This window comes from Pseudonaja textilis, chromosome 1, assembly GCF_049901715.1.
Source record: "Pseudonaja textilis isolate UNSWEBS1 chromosome 1, rPseTex1.2, whole genome shotgun sequence".
Taxonomy (NCBI): Eukaryota; Metazoa; Chordata; class Lepidosauria; order Squamata; family Elapidae; genus Pseudonaja; species Pseudonaja textilis.
This window is the reverse complement of record NC_141990.1, coordinates 24255366-24273039: the sequence shown is the minus strand read 5'-3', so window position 1 is coordinate 24273039 and position 17674 is coordinate 24255366. Positions and strand designations below refer to the sequence as shown.

General features: G+C 40.6%; 2 protein-coding genes across 4 annotated transcripts in view; both read left to right on the top strand.

The window, feature by feature from the left end:
• The window catches only part of KIF3C (kinesin family member 3C), a 40257-nt gene extending 29631 nt beyond the window's left edge, over positions 1-10626 (top strand). Inside the window, exons 5-8 of one of the 3 annotated variants that reach the window (XM_026708540.2) lie at positions 685-804; positions 1649-1784; positions 4210-4385; positions 5812-10626. In XM_026708540.2, the coding sequence (XP_026564325.1) occupies positions 685-804; positions 1649-1784; positions 4210-4385; positions 5812-5905 (526 nt within the window). In that variant the 3' untranslated portion in view covers positions 5906-10626. Of the gene's footprint in view, positions 1-684; positions 805-1642; positions 1785-4209; positions 4386-5811 lie in introns of all 3 variants that reach the window. The other 2 variants (XM_087929226.1, XM_026708539.2) reach the window with 2 other exon arrangements.
• A 6755-nt stretch (positions 10627-17381) lies between these two features.
• The window catches only part of ASXL2 (ASXL transcriptional regulator 2), an 81270-nt gene continuing 80977 nt past the window's right edge, over positions 17382-17674 (top strand). The window contains exon 1 of the mRNA XM_087929212.1: positions 17382-17653. Within this exon, the coding sequence (XP_087785338.1) occupies positions 17597-17653 (57 nt within the window). The 5' untranslated portion in view covers positions 17382-17596. The remainder of the gene's footprint in view (positions 17654-17674) is intronic.

The following is a 17674-nucleotide window of genomic DNA, read 5'->3' as shown; positions in this document are numbered from 1 at the left end:
AAGAAACATTTGCCAAAAGAATATATTGAGAGTAACTTTTTTTTTACCTGGCAGCATAACCCCAACCCCTATAATCTATCTATAGAAACCGCTGCTTTCATTCACTATCTCTATTGTTCATTCCCATCATTTCTCACTGCCTCTCACTGTGTCACTCTACAGATTGGCATGGTACCAAACAAGGTTGCTGATGCTGTGCAGAATATAAAAATAACTGCATCCCTGAGGAAAGGGAGATCATAATAGTTCAGCTTCATTGACTCCAATGCCTCTCTGGTGAGGTGATGATTCCCATTATCTTCTCCTAATGCCTTCCCTTCTTCCTAATCAACATAAGACACACCATTCTTCACAAAGTTCTCTTCTACAGTGGATTCTGTCCCAGGATCCCCCCTTTCCTATTTTTCATGGCACCTCTATTCATGGTAGCATTTCCTTAGGTGGAAATGAGATGATGCAGCCTTAGAATATACATCTGAGACGATCAAAGAGCAGGTTGCCATTAAGAAATAATCAAGGAGTCAAACCATTTCAGCTGGGCTGGACGATTTGTTCCCAAATTCATTATAGTTCACAATAGTATAAGTGTGAAAAAAAAGCTACAGTACCATTCGTCTGCTTCAATTTTGCCTTCCCAATCTTTTATTGATAATAACTGCCTTTGCCTATTTGTATTTGGTGCAGGTACCTAATAATTGAAAATTTCATCCCCCCTGAAGAGAAGAACAAGATCATGAACCGCCTCTACTTTGACTGTGAGGAGGACCAGTGGAAATTCCAGCCCTTGGTTCTGACTCCAGGGAGGTGAGTCTTCAATCTCTGACCTTTGATGCCCAGCATCCATGGGAAGGCTGGGCTGGAGGAGCTTCATGTAGATAAGTAATGAAGAGAAAACTACTTGCAGTCAGGCCCCTTTTAAGCTGGTGGTAAATCAGCCATACATTCTGAAGTCCAAAAGCCATATTAGGTATCAAGCACCAGGAAAACCGGGAGATCCAGACAGTTCAAATGGGTGTAAAGATTTATTATAAGCTTGAGCTCTCTACAAGAATCTGAACTACTACAAGGGAAAGTAGCAAGAGATAAGAGTAGAAGGAATTCAAGGTGGGCTGGTCCTAGATCTCTTGTGGGCATGAAGGGACTCATGACTGATGATGCGTTTGACCCCTCCCTTGGGCTCAGCTGTGTCATCTTCTGTATGGGGCTCACCAAACTCCTCAAAAAAACCTGCTGTCAAAATGTAATGGAAGGAAGATGATCAAGATGATTAAATACTTGTGGATGGATCATGTTCAGTATTTCATTTAAGTTTAATACAAATTCAGTCTCAGTCCTTGCACTACCCAATTTTTAGAGGTCCTATATACACCCATGATGCAATATGCACCTGTCCTCCCCCGGCATTATATTGTGAAATTGTTGCAAAGATGAGACTTGTGAGGCAGACTCAATAGCAAAAAATGGAAAATGAGCTCTATTAGTTAAATGCTAGGTTTTAGAGAGGAAAAAGTAGAAAGGAATCATTTTGGCATATACTGAGTTAGGAACCATCTATGTGTTGCTGTATGTCCTAGATTCATCACGGCTGCTCTGGAGAAACTCCTTGCATGTTTTTTTTTAAAATTTCTTTTACTCTTAACAGTAGCAGCAGCAGCAGCAGCAACAGCAACTCCACCACTGGGACTCAGATGAAAAAGCGTCCAACTTCTGCAGTAGGATACAAAAGGCCAATCAGCCAATATGCTCGCCTAGCCATGTCAATGGGGTCCCATCCTCGGTATCGGGTGAGAAAAATTTTCTTAATGGAGTAGGTGGAGGATTGGTATAGGTGAGGAGAATAAATCTCTGATAATGTAATGTGCTCCACATTGGGCTACCCTTGAAGAGCATTCAGAAGCTACAGCTGGTGTAGAGTGCGACAGTATGGGCAGTTTTGGGGGCCCTTAGAATGGCCCATGTAATATCACTGGTCCACGAGCTGCATTGATTACTAGTCTGCTTAAGGGTGCAATTCAAGGTGTTGGTGATCACATTTAAAACCCTTCGTCGCATGGGTCCAGGCTACTTCAGGGACCATCTCACCCCACTGGGATTGTCCCTTCCCACCCGTGCCACTAGAGGAGGCATGCTACGGGTCCAGTCAGCCCAATTATTCCGGCTTACAGGATCCAGGAGGAGGCCCTTTTTTGCTCTTGCTCCTGACCTCTTGCCCCCTGGTGTGAGGTTGGCCCCAAACCTCCTATCCTTTTGTGAGGGCCTGAAGATATAGTTCTTCCAGTTGGCTTGGGGCCCCAGGTGAAGAACAGCGCAGTGGGGGTGGTTGATCGAGTAACAACAGATCCCACTTTGCCCCAACTCTGCCTTGCCTTCTCCATGTGTTCTTAGGTTTTTATGTTGGTTTTAATCATTTATGCTTTAATTGTACATGTACTGATATATTTTTATGACTGTAAGCTGCCCAGAGTTACCCTATGACAAGATAAATAAATAAATACAATAAAAATGCCCAACTTTGGCTACAAGGCAAGCTATATTCCAGTAAAGACTTTGTTTGCATAGCATTCTTGACACTAAACAAGCCCATTTTCTAACAATACACTGAACTGTTGTTGTTAGTTGCGAAGTCGTGTCCGACCTATTGTGACCCCACGGACAACATTCCTCCAGGCCTTCCTTCCTCTACCATCTTCTGGAGTCCATTTAAGCTCATGCCTACTGCTTCAGTGACTCCATCCAGGCACCTCATTCTCTGTTGTCCCTTTCTTCTTTTGCCTCAAACACTGAACTATAAACTAGTAAAGGCTAAGGTTGTATAATATGCTAAGCCAAAAGCAACCTAATGAAGATGAATGCAAACAAACTTAGCATATTATATAAACTCATTTAACTAATATTTGTATCCCAGCCTTGTCCAAAAAAAAGCCCATTGTAACAAGCTGTTAACAAGATATTAAAATCTGTATTACAGAAGTAAATTAATTAAAAGGCAAGATTGAAAAAATAATCAAATAAACAGCACTCAGGTCACAACAAGAATTGTATTTAGAATATGAAAAATAAGGCCAAATAGCTGACTGGTTAGAACTTCTGTTTTCACAGTGACTGACCAAATACTTGGGGAAAGGCCAAAAGTAGGATATGAGAATAAATTGGATTCTGTCTACTCATGTTACTCCACAATTAATTTTGAGAAACATGCTGTCTCCATTAATAGGTTAATATATAGGAATCATAACTAGCAGTCATTTGTAGTCTTCTACTAATTTACCTAATCCTCTTCAAAAAAAGCTTTCAAGTTACCAGCAATTTCTATATTTGGGATAATAAATTCCATCTATCTGCTTATAAATGTCATTTTATTAGTCTTAAATATCCTAATCTTTTATTGGATGATCCTGGTTTATAGTATTATGAGGTATTAAGTCTTATGAGAAAACCTTTTTTCTATCCATTTTTTCCATTTTTTTCACACAAGGCATAATTTTATACATCTGTATTATGCATCCTTCACTTTCTTCTTTGGAGAGGTATTCCAGTCTCATGAACATTTTGGTTAATCTTTCCTACATTAGTGAAAATAGCAATCTAAATAAAAAGAGAATAAAAATGTATTTCTCAAAAACCACCACTTTTGTGCAGGTTCTGAAGATTACAATATTAAATACGAGTTAGAATGAATATCCTCTAGGGAAAAAAAGTTGAGGATTGGTTTTACTTGACAGCTGAGGATTTCTAAGCAAAATTCAAAAAAATACAGGCAGGTTCATATGAAAGGCTTGTAAGGCCATGAACTCAGACCATGAAAGAAACCATTCAGGATTTGCTTATGGGATTCTCCCAATTTAGCATTGCATAGGGACTGTGTATTTATTTCAGGAAGAGCCGCAATCAAAACAATGATCAGGTAAAAGATATTTGAGACTGTGGCAGAAATACAATTTGAAAAAGCATCTCAGACTTGAGCCTACCTAATTTTCTTGAAGATAAAGAGAGGCAAGGGGAGGCACACTCAGACTTGTAAAATTCCGTAACTGTAATCTTATAATAAAAATAGTATTAGCATTCATATCTTTGGTTTCCAAGTCTGATATACTTGAAAGGCTAACAATATGTTGAACCAGAACTCAGCTTCAGTTCTGTAATAAACTGACCTCTTGACAGTATCAACATCTTTCTGCCTTCGTTTCTTCCCCAACTTTACTATCAAAGGCTGAGAACATCATGTTTCTGGAACTAGATGTCTCTCCACCAGCTGTATTTGAGTTTGAGATCACACAAGACCAAAGTGAGCAGGACCCGCGAGCATTGCATTTGGAGAGGTTGATGCACCTAGATAGCCTCCTGGAGCGACCTGCAGCATCCCGAGTACGGAAGTCACGATCTTGGTGAGTTAATGAATGGAAAGCAGATGTAGGGGGCTTTTGCCAGTATCCTTGGCTCCAGCGCTTGGCTTAGTTATTAACTAAATTTTACGTTTTGTGGCATTACAAAGACAAATAAGCAAGAATGAGCCATGGAGAGTATGACCAAGATTGAGGAAAGTTGGTCAAATTAAAGCTAGTAATCACCAACACAATGTCCAGAATTAGTGTGTGACTTGACTCTGAGTAATATTACATCTGTGTCTATGACATCTATGTCTATAACAATCATAAAAATAGATTGGTAGTTTATCAGAACCAGTGTAGAGTAGCCCTAGAGTACTGAATAAGGACTGGGAAGAAATCAGTTTGAAATCTCCACCCAGCCATGAAACTTCCCAGAAACTTTGAACTAGCCCTATTTTAGCCTAATCTATTTCATTGAGTTATTAGGATGTAGAACAGGGATGTCAAACTCAAGGCCTGTGGGCCCAATCCCGGTTCATGGGGTGCTTAAATGTGACCTGCAGGACTGGCCTGGAAATAGCAAAAGACTGGCCCACGATGTCTCTGGCAACCAAAATGGGATGTGGGCGGGGGGTGTTGCACGCAGCAAAGTGTTGGAGGCCCTCCAGGCTGAAAACACACACCCCGCACCCTGTTTTGGCCAGCAGGGTACTACAGGAGGTGTCCATCCCATCTCCCCACTCCCACCCCACCCCCCAACTGGCCGGTGGAGAACTACAATACTGATCCGGCCAGGGGTGGGATTCAAAATTTTTAACAACCAGTTCTGTCGGCGTGGCTTGATGGTCATGTGACTGGCTTGACATGGCTTGGTGGTCATGTTATTGGCTGGGTATGGCCAACTCAATATCACTCACATCGAGGCACGCGTCTCCTCGCCTGGCCTCTCATGACTTTGGGGATGCTGCAACAGTCATAAGTGTGAAAAATGGTCATGTCACTTTTTTCAGTGCCATTGGAACGTTGAATGGTCATTCCCCACAAGCAAAGTGCCAGTAAAGGAGGAAAAAAAAACTCCAGAGAAGTTCCAGAGACAGGAAGTCTTGTCCTGCCAAGAATGTAATAAGTCTTAATGGAGAGGCAGTTTCTGTAAGCAACACCAGAATGTTTCCTTCCTGCCTTCCTTACAGGATTAGGCCAGTCATTTCTTCTAACAACCGGTTCTCTGAACTGCTTAGAATGTTAACAACCGGTTCTAGCGAATAGGTGCAAACTGGTAGAATCCCACCCCTGGATCCGGCCCTCAAAGAAATCCAGTTTTAACACCCCTGATGTAGAGGAAGGATATATCAGCTGCTGTTCTTTTTCTCAGGTGAAAATTTTTGGTTTCTTAGGCAGGAGAAAAAGTGCTTTTAATGAAGGGGGGAGAAGGAAAATGTGGATTCTTGCTCCTATTTCTTTTTTCTTTCTTATCCCACTTTAGGTGCCAGGCTCCTCGCACCTTGCCGTCTTCAGCAACACAAGTCTCCCTGTCCTCCAGCTCACAGAACCCTTCCACAGCACTGGCTCACAAATAATATCCCTCGAGCCCCTCCCCTTCCTTCAGATATGAGATACTGCGCTCTTTCTGCCACTGATTGCCTCTGAGAACACATAGTCCAGGGAGAGGTGTCCCCTGCACTAACTCATCTTTGTCTTTAGCTACTCTGTGTGTGTGTGTGTGTGTGTGTGTGTGTCTGTATGAGACGATGGCTCCTCGGGGTCCACATCCCCAGCGTTCTCTGGATCTGTCACCCAATCACTCTATTTATTTAACATATTTATTTATGGTGTGTCTTTGTGATGATGCAGGTTTCTAGCTGAGCAGCAAGTCCAGTTGGTGAAAGGTGCAGTGCTACTGGCTTTCCGTTAGTGTTGGGGAATATGCTCAGTGCACAATGTTTATAGAAGACAATGCTTGCTTTTTCTTCATTCCATGTATGTTTTAGACTCAGAAGAGAAAAATGATTAGAGGGCAATGAGAACAATCTATACTTAGCTCCAGTGGCGGTTCTGTCTGTTTCTTCTGGACTGTGGAAATCATAGTCAACTTTGAAGAGTATACTATGCAGTGAGGATGATGAGCAAAGTAGGCGAGTCTCAGGGGCAGGATCTTGATCTCATCAAAATCTATGGATTTCTTTTTGCTTTTGCAATAAGGACACAGGTCTCATTTCATCTTCTGTTCAATTCCTCTTCATCTACTCCACGTGCAGATGTTGCAGAGAAACAGCCTGGACATCGAACATGCAAGCAGAACTATGAGAGGGCTAACTAAAGCATCTTTGTGACTTTGGGAAACATTCTCTGCACTGGTTGAGAAAAAGACAAGACAGCTTTAAGCGGCTAATAATTAAAAAAAAACTTGATCAACTTACCAAGACAAAGAGTCACCTGTACTTTAATTGGGAAGAACATTTTTATACTTGAAAACAAACTGTATGTAAAGTGGGGAAGGGAAGTCAAATTCCCAGTTTTTTTGACAGAGCACAGAAAATAGTATAATCTTTTCCAGAAATACGTTCTAATTCACAAAGTCATTTCAGTGGCAACTGCAGGTTTAATTGAGCAGCCAGCCTAGTAGTGACAAGAATTTTCTGATTCTAAGCAGACCAAGAAGAAATATTGGGGAAAAATAGTCTTTATATCCAGTATCTCTCTCTGCCTAAGTTATCTTTTGCACTTGGCTTAGAAGAATGCCTGTTGGTAATCTTAGCTACCATGCTTCCTGGTATTGACATTTTGGATAAACCAAAGTTACTCAAATCCAACCATATAAGCAATTATGAACTGTAGAAAACGTAAGTTTAGAAAGTGTAATTTGATTGGCTTTAATAGGAACAGAAAGAGAAGGAAGTCTTGAGATTGATGAATGATCCTGAATGTTCTGTCTTACCTCTCTGTGCTCCGAGTTCTGAGTACTGAAATGCCTGAAGGAAGGATAAGAAAATATCTGGCATCAAAAGATCTACAGAACAGAGCTGGGCAAATCCAAGAGTGTTGACAGAAGTCAAAATATGATAGCTTATATACTGAGGCATGTAACACTTGGTATTTCCGACAAAATAATTCTCCCCAATCATACCTTTTGGTGTCCTTTGTATATACCTTGCTTTATCCTTGTAGGAATATTTTTGTTCTAGGATTCAGTGGTTTATTTAGGAATTTGCTTCCTTTGGGATTAAAATGTTCAAATCATTATCTTTCAACCATTGAGAGACTCATCATAGCACAAATTCTTACCATTGTTACATTATCTATTATCTCAAATGAAGCAAGTAAAGAATTGAGGGCAATTGCTATTGCAAAATCATTAAGTTGGGCTCAGTTTGTATTATCCATGTAAAAATTATACCGTTCAAGCAATGGATTAATGTCAGTCAATTTGGTACCTATAGTACCAATGGCAAGATGACATTTTCTAGCAAATTACTATTAACAAGATAGAAAATACTTTCTAGAGATGGTAATGAGAACTAACACATCTGAAGACATTATATAATTTGATCATAATTGGCATACATGTGTCAATTTGCCTTTTACTTTGTTGACCCTAAGGTTCTGCTCCATCTCTTGGACTGGTTGTTTTTAGTAGCTATTGGTATTCCTATTATGTTTGCTTGCCGTGCATTTTTATGATGCATGTAGCTGATGAATCATGGGAGCTAGTACAGGAATATTGTTAAAGATCAAAGGCGACAAAAGTGTTCAGGGGTGGTAGTTAAGAATCTAGCTAGAAGCTAACCTGGTTCTCAGACCATAAGAATACAGTATGTGTTTCTTTTCTCCCCAACTTTTAAAGCAGTCAAATATGCCTTCTTCACCAAAAGGTTAAAAAAAGCTTGAATCCACTTATTTAGTGACTCCTTGCCTTTGATTACTGGAGTCTCTTAAGTTCTAAATACCTTGGAATCAGGATCAAGCACATCCAAATGCATCTTTTAAGTTTATAGCACAATGTTCACATACAGAAAGAAGAATGAGGCACTTGAAGTCTGGTCAATTTATTTGTGGGCTTAAGCTAATTAATAACACTTGAATTTAATATAACTGGCCTTTTCATCATCTGGAAGTTATTCGCCATGGACTATAAAATATATATGAACTGAAGACCTGTGAAAATAAAAGAGATCTGCCCTTCTTGATTGCAAAGGAAAGTGAAAAGATGCTCTCACAATGGAAAAGACATCTGACCAGAATTTTTTCCCCATCCAACTAGAATTAAAATTGGATGTTGGTAAGCTGAGGCCAGTTGTTTTTCCTATATAATCACGTTGGCTCTAGAAATCTGGGGTCATTACTAGACAGTTAACCACATCTAGCAGTTTGAAGCAGTGAGCTTGTCTGCACACAAATATGGGGAAGGATGACACTTTTGACAATGTACTGTACATCTGGCTGTATATTCAGTGTCTGAAGATCTCTCCTATTTCTCAATCTGCTGCTGTGCTGCCATTAACCTCAGATAACTTCCTAGCACAAAACACAAGAACTATTGCAAAGAAATATTGAGACTTAAGACAAGAACCAATTACTGATAGCTGTGGCAGCCCTTCCTCTTCTACAGTGGGGCTAGGACACTCCTACAGCTCTGCTGCATTGCTGCAACAACCTCAGATGTAGATTTCTGATGTTCTTTGTTCTTTGTATGTCAGAGAGTCTGTATTTACATATGAATGTATGTGGTGAGTATGTATGTTGTGTGGGTATGTATGGGTGTCCCACCCAGGGAAAATCATGGGATTTCTATTTAGGAGATTGGAGAGGGGGGAAAATCCAAAGGGGATTAGAGAAAAAGGGGGGAGGGACTGGTTGGTTGGCAAGGTGAAGCCTCTACTGGGACCAAAATATTGTGCCTGTTACTGTGGTGATTTACTTTGGCAGTCAAAAATTGGTGTACGGTGGCCCATGCTTGTTGCTCTATACATATGACTATACAGGACATATTATGCATAATATATTACACATGATGTACTAGAAGAGGTTGGTGTCCCAACTCCCTCTGGTTTTGGATGGATAGCTTTTCAATACACTGTAATGTTGCTTTGATTTGGTGTAGGCCTGAAGAGTGCTGAGCAGTACCACAACCAAATCCCAACCATGACAATAAAGGAATGAGCATTGTTGAAAACAATCTCTCATTTATTTGCCGCTCTTTTTTTTTTTTTGCAGTAAGGTAGAGAGAAAGAGAAGGAAATGGCCTTAGACCTGTTATGACCGAGATCTTCCAATGGATTTCTACATTATGATCAGGGACAATATATAGTACTGAAATAAATAGTTTTACTGAAATAATGCATTCTAATGTGAAGAATTCACCATTTAACAAAAAGGGAGGTAATCCAAAATTAACAAAACATAGGCTGGTTTGTCTTAACTTGTTAAACTCTAAATGAGTTAACACAATACATTTGCTGTGTTCATTAAACATTCACTGTCTAAATAAATAAAACATAGCTTAATGTGATGATCTAACTCCACTATTATGCAATTACAACTTCTAGGTTTTCCTAACACAATACAGTAAAAATCACCAGTCCAATTTTAGCTGAATCTAGTATTTAAAACTAAGATAGGTAAACAGATTTAAGTTGTGAACTGAGAAAAATAACAAATAATATGAGAGGAAGCATTTTATAACATGTGCATTCCAAAATCCATAGTCTGTAACAATTTTGTTATTATGTACAGTTTGCATTAGATGCAGAAATATTTTGGCTGCATCAAATGCAATCATTACAGAGAAGTATGGTGGATTGCCTTCTCAAGACAAAAATTTACCTATTTCATATAAGGTAGTCCTCGACTTACAACCACAATTGAACCCAAAATTTCTGAGACATTTGTTAAATGAATTTTGCACCACGTTATGATCTTTCTTGCTGCAAATAAGTAAATCACTGCAGTAACACTGTTAGTAACATGTTTAAGTGAATCTGGATTCCCCATTGACTTAGCTTGTCAGAAGATTGCACCCGTCATAAATATGAACCAGTCGCCAAGCATCTGAATTTTGATCATGTGATCATGGGGATATTGCAATAGTTGTTAATCTGAAAAGTGACCATAAGCCACTTTTTTCAATGCCATTGTAATTTCAGTCACTAAATGAACTGTTTTAAGTCGAGGACTACCTGTAATTGCCTTTATATTGAGAGAAGGGAAAAGAAGACAGATTGGTTATAGAGGGATGCACACTGTAAAGGAGTCTGAAATCCTAGTGAAAAACAGTATGTAGAATATTAAAAAGAACTATGTAGATGCATGCCTTGCTTAGTATTGTTGTCCTTAGTATTTCCTTAGTAGAATAATCCACTTGGTTTCCACTGTGTTGACCTAGTTGTTAGAGCAAAGCCTATCAATACATGTTGCGACAAGGAATGGTATTCCCTCACTATTTTATATAACCATGGATATAGGATTCAGAGGAGTCCTTAAAGTGAGAGAGTTTGCTGAGAATAACAAGTTTATTGAATAAAATTAAAAGGGATAACAATGTGTTCCAAAAGAATGACTTCAAACTGGGAGAACAAGGCAAATGCAATTACGACACAATATATACCAGAGCACAACTTATACATGTTGAAATGATATGTTGTAACTGACCAGAAATAACATCATTGGAATTAATTAACTTGAAAAATATTAGAACACTTAAGAAATTAAGCATTACATTTCTTTTGAAAGGAGATGGAACATTTCATTTTTTCTTGTGATACCTTTAGTTAGAATCCTGCCTTTACGTTTTCTCATACATAAGGAAACTCATTATTTTATATAGTTCATATACTCTTAATGCTCAATATTAATATTCAATACAAGTTCCAAACCAATGAACCCTAACATTGTCCTGTTTCTTGCTCACTAGACTGACTTTGTTTGCAAATGAAGGCAATCTCATGTGTCCCAGGATAATGTTGCAGGACCCAATCTGAGTCATCAGGCCCAGAGATTTGTTCTTTTCAAGTTTTTGGACTCATCCTGGAGCCCATCCTCAGGGAACTTCTTAATCTCCAGGATGTGTCTTTCTGTGCATATGTTGGGGCAACACCTAGTGATCTTCATTTTGCATTGTTGAGTAAAACATTCGTTTGCCAAGCCAATGCAGTCTTGAACCGAGTGGAAAATTCAATCCCTAGGTGGTAGTAAAAGGTAAGTAGATAAACTTTATTAAGACTTTTCCCTATCTCTTTGCTCCCATCTAGTGGTCATTTAGAGTTAAAAGTAGCTCCGGTTTTGAATCTGCTCAACCACATATATCAAAATAGTTATACAGGGTAGGTACATGGGATAAATAAACTGGAATCTATATTTATTCAGAAGTCTGAATGGATGTTCATGCACTGCTGTTTGACTCTCTTCCACCTCATTGATTAATTAGGCTCAAGGCTTACTGGGCTGTTCAGAGCCAAAATGGCCAATTTTAATTTGTTCAAAAACTTACAATATAAAGCCAAAGTGAAATTTTTGGATGTGAATTATTGAACAAAACTCATTTTGCTAAATACAACATGTTATAAAATGGTGGTCAGCAAGAGATCTTTTTTAAGATTTACAGTGTTGTGCAAACACAAGTTAAAGAAGTCCAATCCATTCCTCATTGCAGTTCTCCTATGCAAGAGTTGAAATAGATATGGTTCTCAGATTTCTTGGAAAACTCAAAACTGATAAAGGAATGGAGTCCCATCTATAATAGAGAGACAGAAGTTGACAGACTAGATGCTAAAGAAATGTATGGGGATCTTAATGGAAGATTATGGTTGTTTCTCTGGCTGAGAAAGAGCAGCTGATTAGAGAAAAAATAGCATCCAGCCTTCAAACCAGATTTCTACCTAGTGGTCCTGTTCCAATACTGTATGCTCAGCCCATTCAAGATCAACAGACTCATTTATACATCATTCTTGCATTAACATTGGTTAAACTTTTCTACTTTACTGTGTTGTGAACACCAAACTGCTTGGTTCAATAGCTCACTTTATAGTGCAAGAAAATTGGTGTAGTGGTTAAGGCACTGGGCTAGAAACTCAGAAAATTTATTCATTCAGTGACCAGGTTTAAGTTATTAGGTTCCCCTCAACCTAGATTCTATATATCAAATTAAATAGAAAATATCATTTACCAGAAACAAATTTAAAGGTCTTTCTGTATTGCAAATCTGGTACTGGGCAGATTAAAAAGTATAATTGGTGATAATATATTTAATCTGCATAGAATTAATGAGTTAGGTCAACTAAGAAAAAATACACTGCTCAAAAAAATAAAGGGAACACTTAAACAACACAATGTAACTCCAAGTCAATCACACTTCTGAGAAATCAAACTGTCCACTTAGGTAGAACACTGATTGACAATCAATTTCACATGCTATTGTGCAAATGGAATAGACAACAGGTGGAAAGCATAGGCAGTTAGCAAGACATCCCAAATAAAGGAGTGGTTCTGCAGGTGGTGACCACAGACCACTTCTCAGTTCCTATGCTTTCTGGCTGACGGTTGGGTCACTTTTGAATGCTGGAGGTGCTTTCACTCTAGTGGTAGCATGAGACGGAGTCTACAACCCACACAAGTGGCTCAGGTAGTGCAGCTCATCCAGGATGGCACATCAATGCGAGCTGTGCAAAAAGGTTTGCTGTGTCTGTCAACGTAGTGTCCAGAGCATGGAGGCACTGCCAGGAGACAGGCCAGTACATCACGAGACGTGGAGGAGACCGTAGGAGGGCAACAACCCAGCATCAGGACCTCTACCTCCGCCTTTGTGCAAGGAGGGACAGGAGGAACACTGCCAGAGTCCTGCAAAATGACCTCCAGCGGGCCACAAACGTGCATGTGGCTGCTCAAACGGTCAGAAACAGACTCCATGAGGGTGGTATGAGGGCCCAACGTCCACAGGTGGGGATTGTGCTTACAGCCCAACACCGTGTAGGACATTTGGCATTTGCCAGAGAACACCAAGATTGGCAAATTCGCCACTGGTGCCCTGTGCTCTTCACAGATGGAAGCAGGTTCACACTGAGCACGTGACAGACGTGACAGGGTCTGGAGACGCCGTGGAGAAGGTTCTGCTGCCTGCAACATCCTCCAGCATGACCGGTTTGGCAATGGGTCAGTAATGGTGTGGGGTGGCATTTATTTAGGGGGCCGCACAGCCTTCCATGCGCTCACCAGAGGTAGCCTGACTGCCATTAGGTACCAAGATGAGATCCTCAGACCCCTTGTGAGACCATATGCGGTTGGCCCTGGGTTCCTCCTAATGCATGACAATGCTGGACCTCATGTGGCTGGAGTGTGTCAGCAGTTCCTGCAAGATGAAGGCATTGATGCTATGGACTGGCCCACCCATTCCCCAGACCTGAATCCAATTGAGCACATCTGGGACATCATGTCTCACTCCATCCACCAACACCATGTTGCACCACAGACTGTCCAGGAGTTGGGAGATGCTTTAGTCCAGGTGTGGGAGGAGATCCCTCAGGAGACCATCTGCCACCTCATCAGGAGCATGCCCAGGCATTGTAGGGAGGTCATACAGGCACGTGGTGGTCACACACACTACTGAGCCTCATTTTGACTTGTTTTAAGGACATTACATCAAAGTTGGATCAGCCTGTAGTGTTTTTTCCACTTTCATTTTGAATGTAACTCCAAATCCAGACCATGGGTTGCTAAATTTGATTTCCATTGATATTACATAGTTGAATGTGCTGACAACAAATCACACAAAAATTGTGTGATTTGTTGTCAGCACATTCAACTATGTAATGAACATTAAAAAGAATATTTCATTCATTCAGATCTAGTATGTCTTATTTTTGTGTTCCCTTTATTTTTTTGAGCAGTGTATATAGCTATTGAATGAACTGGTTCGAAACAGAATCAAATGGAATTCCTCCTTTTTCATGTCTTAAACCCAAATGAAAGTTCTCACTCAACCTACAGTGTTGGTTGGTTTTGCTACTTTTGTGGGGTTCTGCTTCCATACTCCTGTTACTACCAGGCAGGCACTTGGAAATAGATAATAAGTTAGAATATACCTAAAGCTAAAAAAAATGAACAAATGCATAATAAAAATGCATAAACATAAATCTGCAAAATAAAAAAAATATGAGTGTGACATGTTGGCTGTATTCACAAAAGAATTTTACTGAATTATGCCATTTTTCTGGCTTTGTGAAATATAGTTGCAAGTACAGTAATATTTTCCTCTCCTATCTCCTAAAACCTAACCTCACACAGGATCAGAACTATGACAAAGTCATGCCCTCAGCTCTAACTTGGTTGATAGTATAAAAAGTTGCGTGTGCTACATTTAGTAGCATAAACAGGAACACGGTATTCCTGTCATGATTCCTTAGGAGATTGTCCACCTGGCAACTCATATCACTTTGGTACCATGACTTAGCCTGAAGCCAGAGTGAAAGAAATGCTGAAAATTGGTTTCATTCAAGAACTGTTATCTCCAATATGTAGGTCACCTTAGCAAGAAAAGGAACATTTGACATATTAAAGCTATTTAAGTATCAACTAAGAGAAGGCTGGATATAAAGGAAGAACAATGGTAGAAAGACAAATAAGCACTCTGGCCACGTTTAAGGTGCATAAAACAAACCTATGCAATAACACGAAACGATGTACAACATTATTCTCAACTTGCATCCAACCCCTGCAAGGTTACTCTCCACCCTTCTTTTCTTGCTCCACATTAAAATAGCATTTTCTTACTGTGCTAAGCAGTCTGTCTGCCATGCTTCATTCCATTGTCAGCAATGTTTCTGCTCCAATTAGCTCATGTGCTCTGTGGTGGGAATGCCCTTCCCTTTTAGTCCTTGCTCTGCATGGGTAGTTCATCCTGATAGTCTATCTGTCAAGAAAAGTAGAAAGTCCCCACCCTGGTTCACCTAGCATGCTTAATCTCCAATGTTTTCTCAATAAATCAAGATAACTCATGCACTTGGCGAACAAAGAAAGAGTGTTTAAGAGCCCACCAGTCAAGAGTCAGATTATTCCAGTCCTCCACTAAGATTTCAGTTGAAATGTCGTTCAGTAACTTCCCTTCTAGCATATCCTGGGATTCCACTAGATCCAGAATACACCATCAGTTGACCCTAAATCTTGCCTTGTGCCTCTGCAAGGAGGGTTGAAGCCAACCATCTCACCTTCCAGCTGGTGATATATCCATAACAAAAGGGCCACATTTGGCTCCCAAAGCATGGATTATCATTATGGATGCAAAACCCAAACTTACCTTAATGAATGGCACATATAACTTGAACTGAGCCATGATAATTCTGAAATGGCAACCATTTTGATCTAATGGTTAAAGCACCAAGAAACCGTGAGTTGAAAGTTCTGCCTTAAGGCAGGATTTAAAGAAAACTCCTCGCCACCTGAATTTTTCAAATAAGTTGGCTTAAAATGTTGATGTCTTATATACCAAAAGCTTCAGAAACATTAACATTACTACCAGGACCAGATCCAGCAGTTTTGGCAGCAATTTTCCTCACAAGTCTGTGAGGTGGACTGGGCTGACATTGACGGGGCCAAAGTCACTCAACTGGCTTTTATGAGCCAGCAGTGCTCTGCAACTGCCAAAAAAGCCAACACAGATCTAGGCTGCATTAGCAAAGGGATAGAATGAAGATCACATGAAGTGTTAATACCACTTTATAATGCCTTGGTATACCACTTTATAATGCCTTGGTACACTTGAAAAACTGCATCCAGTGTTGGTCACCACTATATAAAAAAGATGTTGAGACTCTAGAAAGAGTACAGAGAAGAGCAAGAAAGATGATTAGGGGACTGGAGGCTAAAACATATAAAGAACAGTTGCTGGACTGTCTAGTCTAATGAAAAGGACTGGGGTGACATGATTCCAATATTTCAGGGGCTGCCACCAAGAAGAGGGAGTCAAGCTATTCTCCAAAGCACCAGAAGGCAAAACAAGAAGCAATGAATGGAAACTAATCAAGGAGAGAAGCAACCTAAAATTAAGGAGAAATTTCCCAATAGTTAGAACAAATTAATCAGTGGAACAACTTTCCTCCAGAAGTTGTGAATGCTCCAAGACTGGAAGTTATTAAGAAGAGCCTGGACAATCATTTTGTCTAAAATGTAGTTTTACTGCAGAGGGTGGGACTAGAAGACCCCTGAGGTTTAATTCTATTCTGTCCTATTCTATTCTTGATAACAATTTCTCTATTCTATTATTTTATTCTATCCACGATATTCTATTCGTTTCCTAGTGTGATTTGATTGCTTATTGTACCCTGTGACTATCATTAAGTGTTGTACCTTGATTCTTGACGAATGTATCTTTTCTGTTATGTATACTGAGTATTTGCACCAAGACAAATTCCTTGTGTGTCCAATCACACTTGGCCAATATTCTATTCTATTCTATTCTATTCTATTCTATTCTATTCTATTCTATTCCTATTTCTATTCCTATTCTTTTCTATTTCATTCCTTATTCCACGGCTCAGTGATGCCCTGAATTGTGTCTTATGCGGACATAACTCCGCGAGAAATGGCTGAGTTGATACTGAGTCGATACGGACAGCATAGCAACCGGAGCGTAGCCAACATCGAAGAGCCTCATTTCTGCCACCAACAGGAGAAAGGCCGGGCACTGAAGAAACCGGAGCAGAGAGCTCACACATAACACTCAGAGATTCCGCACTCAGTTTCCCACTGAGCGTCCGTGTGTAATGACGCCTCCCCAAATGGTGAAAGGACGGTGCGCATGCGTAATATTAGAAAACTGCCCCAGGCAATCCAAACCCACGACACTGGGTGGAAGGCCACGACTATGGCGTTTTTCCCGTCACCTAGAACGACGCATGCGCATCTCTTCCTCAACGCCTTTCTTTCCCCATTGCAGGGAGGAGCCGCCTGTCACGAATTCCCTTTGGCTCCACCTCCTCCCCGTTTCCTGCACTTGGCAGTGGGCGGGATTACGCGGTCAGTTGGCAGGCAGGCTGAAGGGGGGGGGGAGAAAGAGGTGGAGGCACTGTCACGTGATTACTGTAGGCTTCCCAACATGGCGGCTGGGGTAGCTGCGGGCGTTGCAAGACTCAGGATTTAAGTAGCAGCAGAAGCCAACCCTTCCTTCTCTCCCCTCCTCTCACGGCAGAGACCCCGCACCGGCCTCGGACACGCCCCCTCCCCTCGTGCCTTCATTCATTCATTTATTCCGTCGGTTGTTCGGCTCTTGCCAGTACCCAGCTGCCATGAGGGAAAAGGGCCGCAAGAAGAAGGGCAGGACCTGGGCAGAGGCCGCCAGGACGGTACGCGGGGTTGGGCTGGGC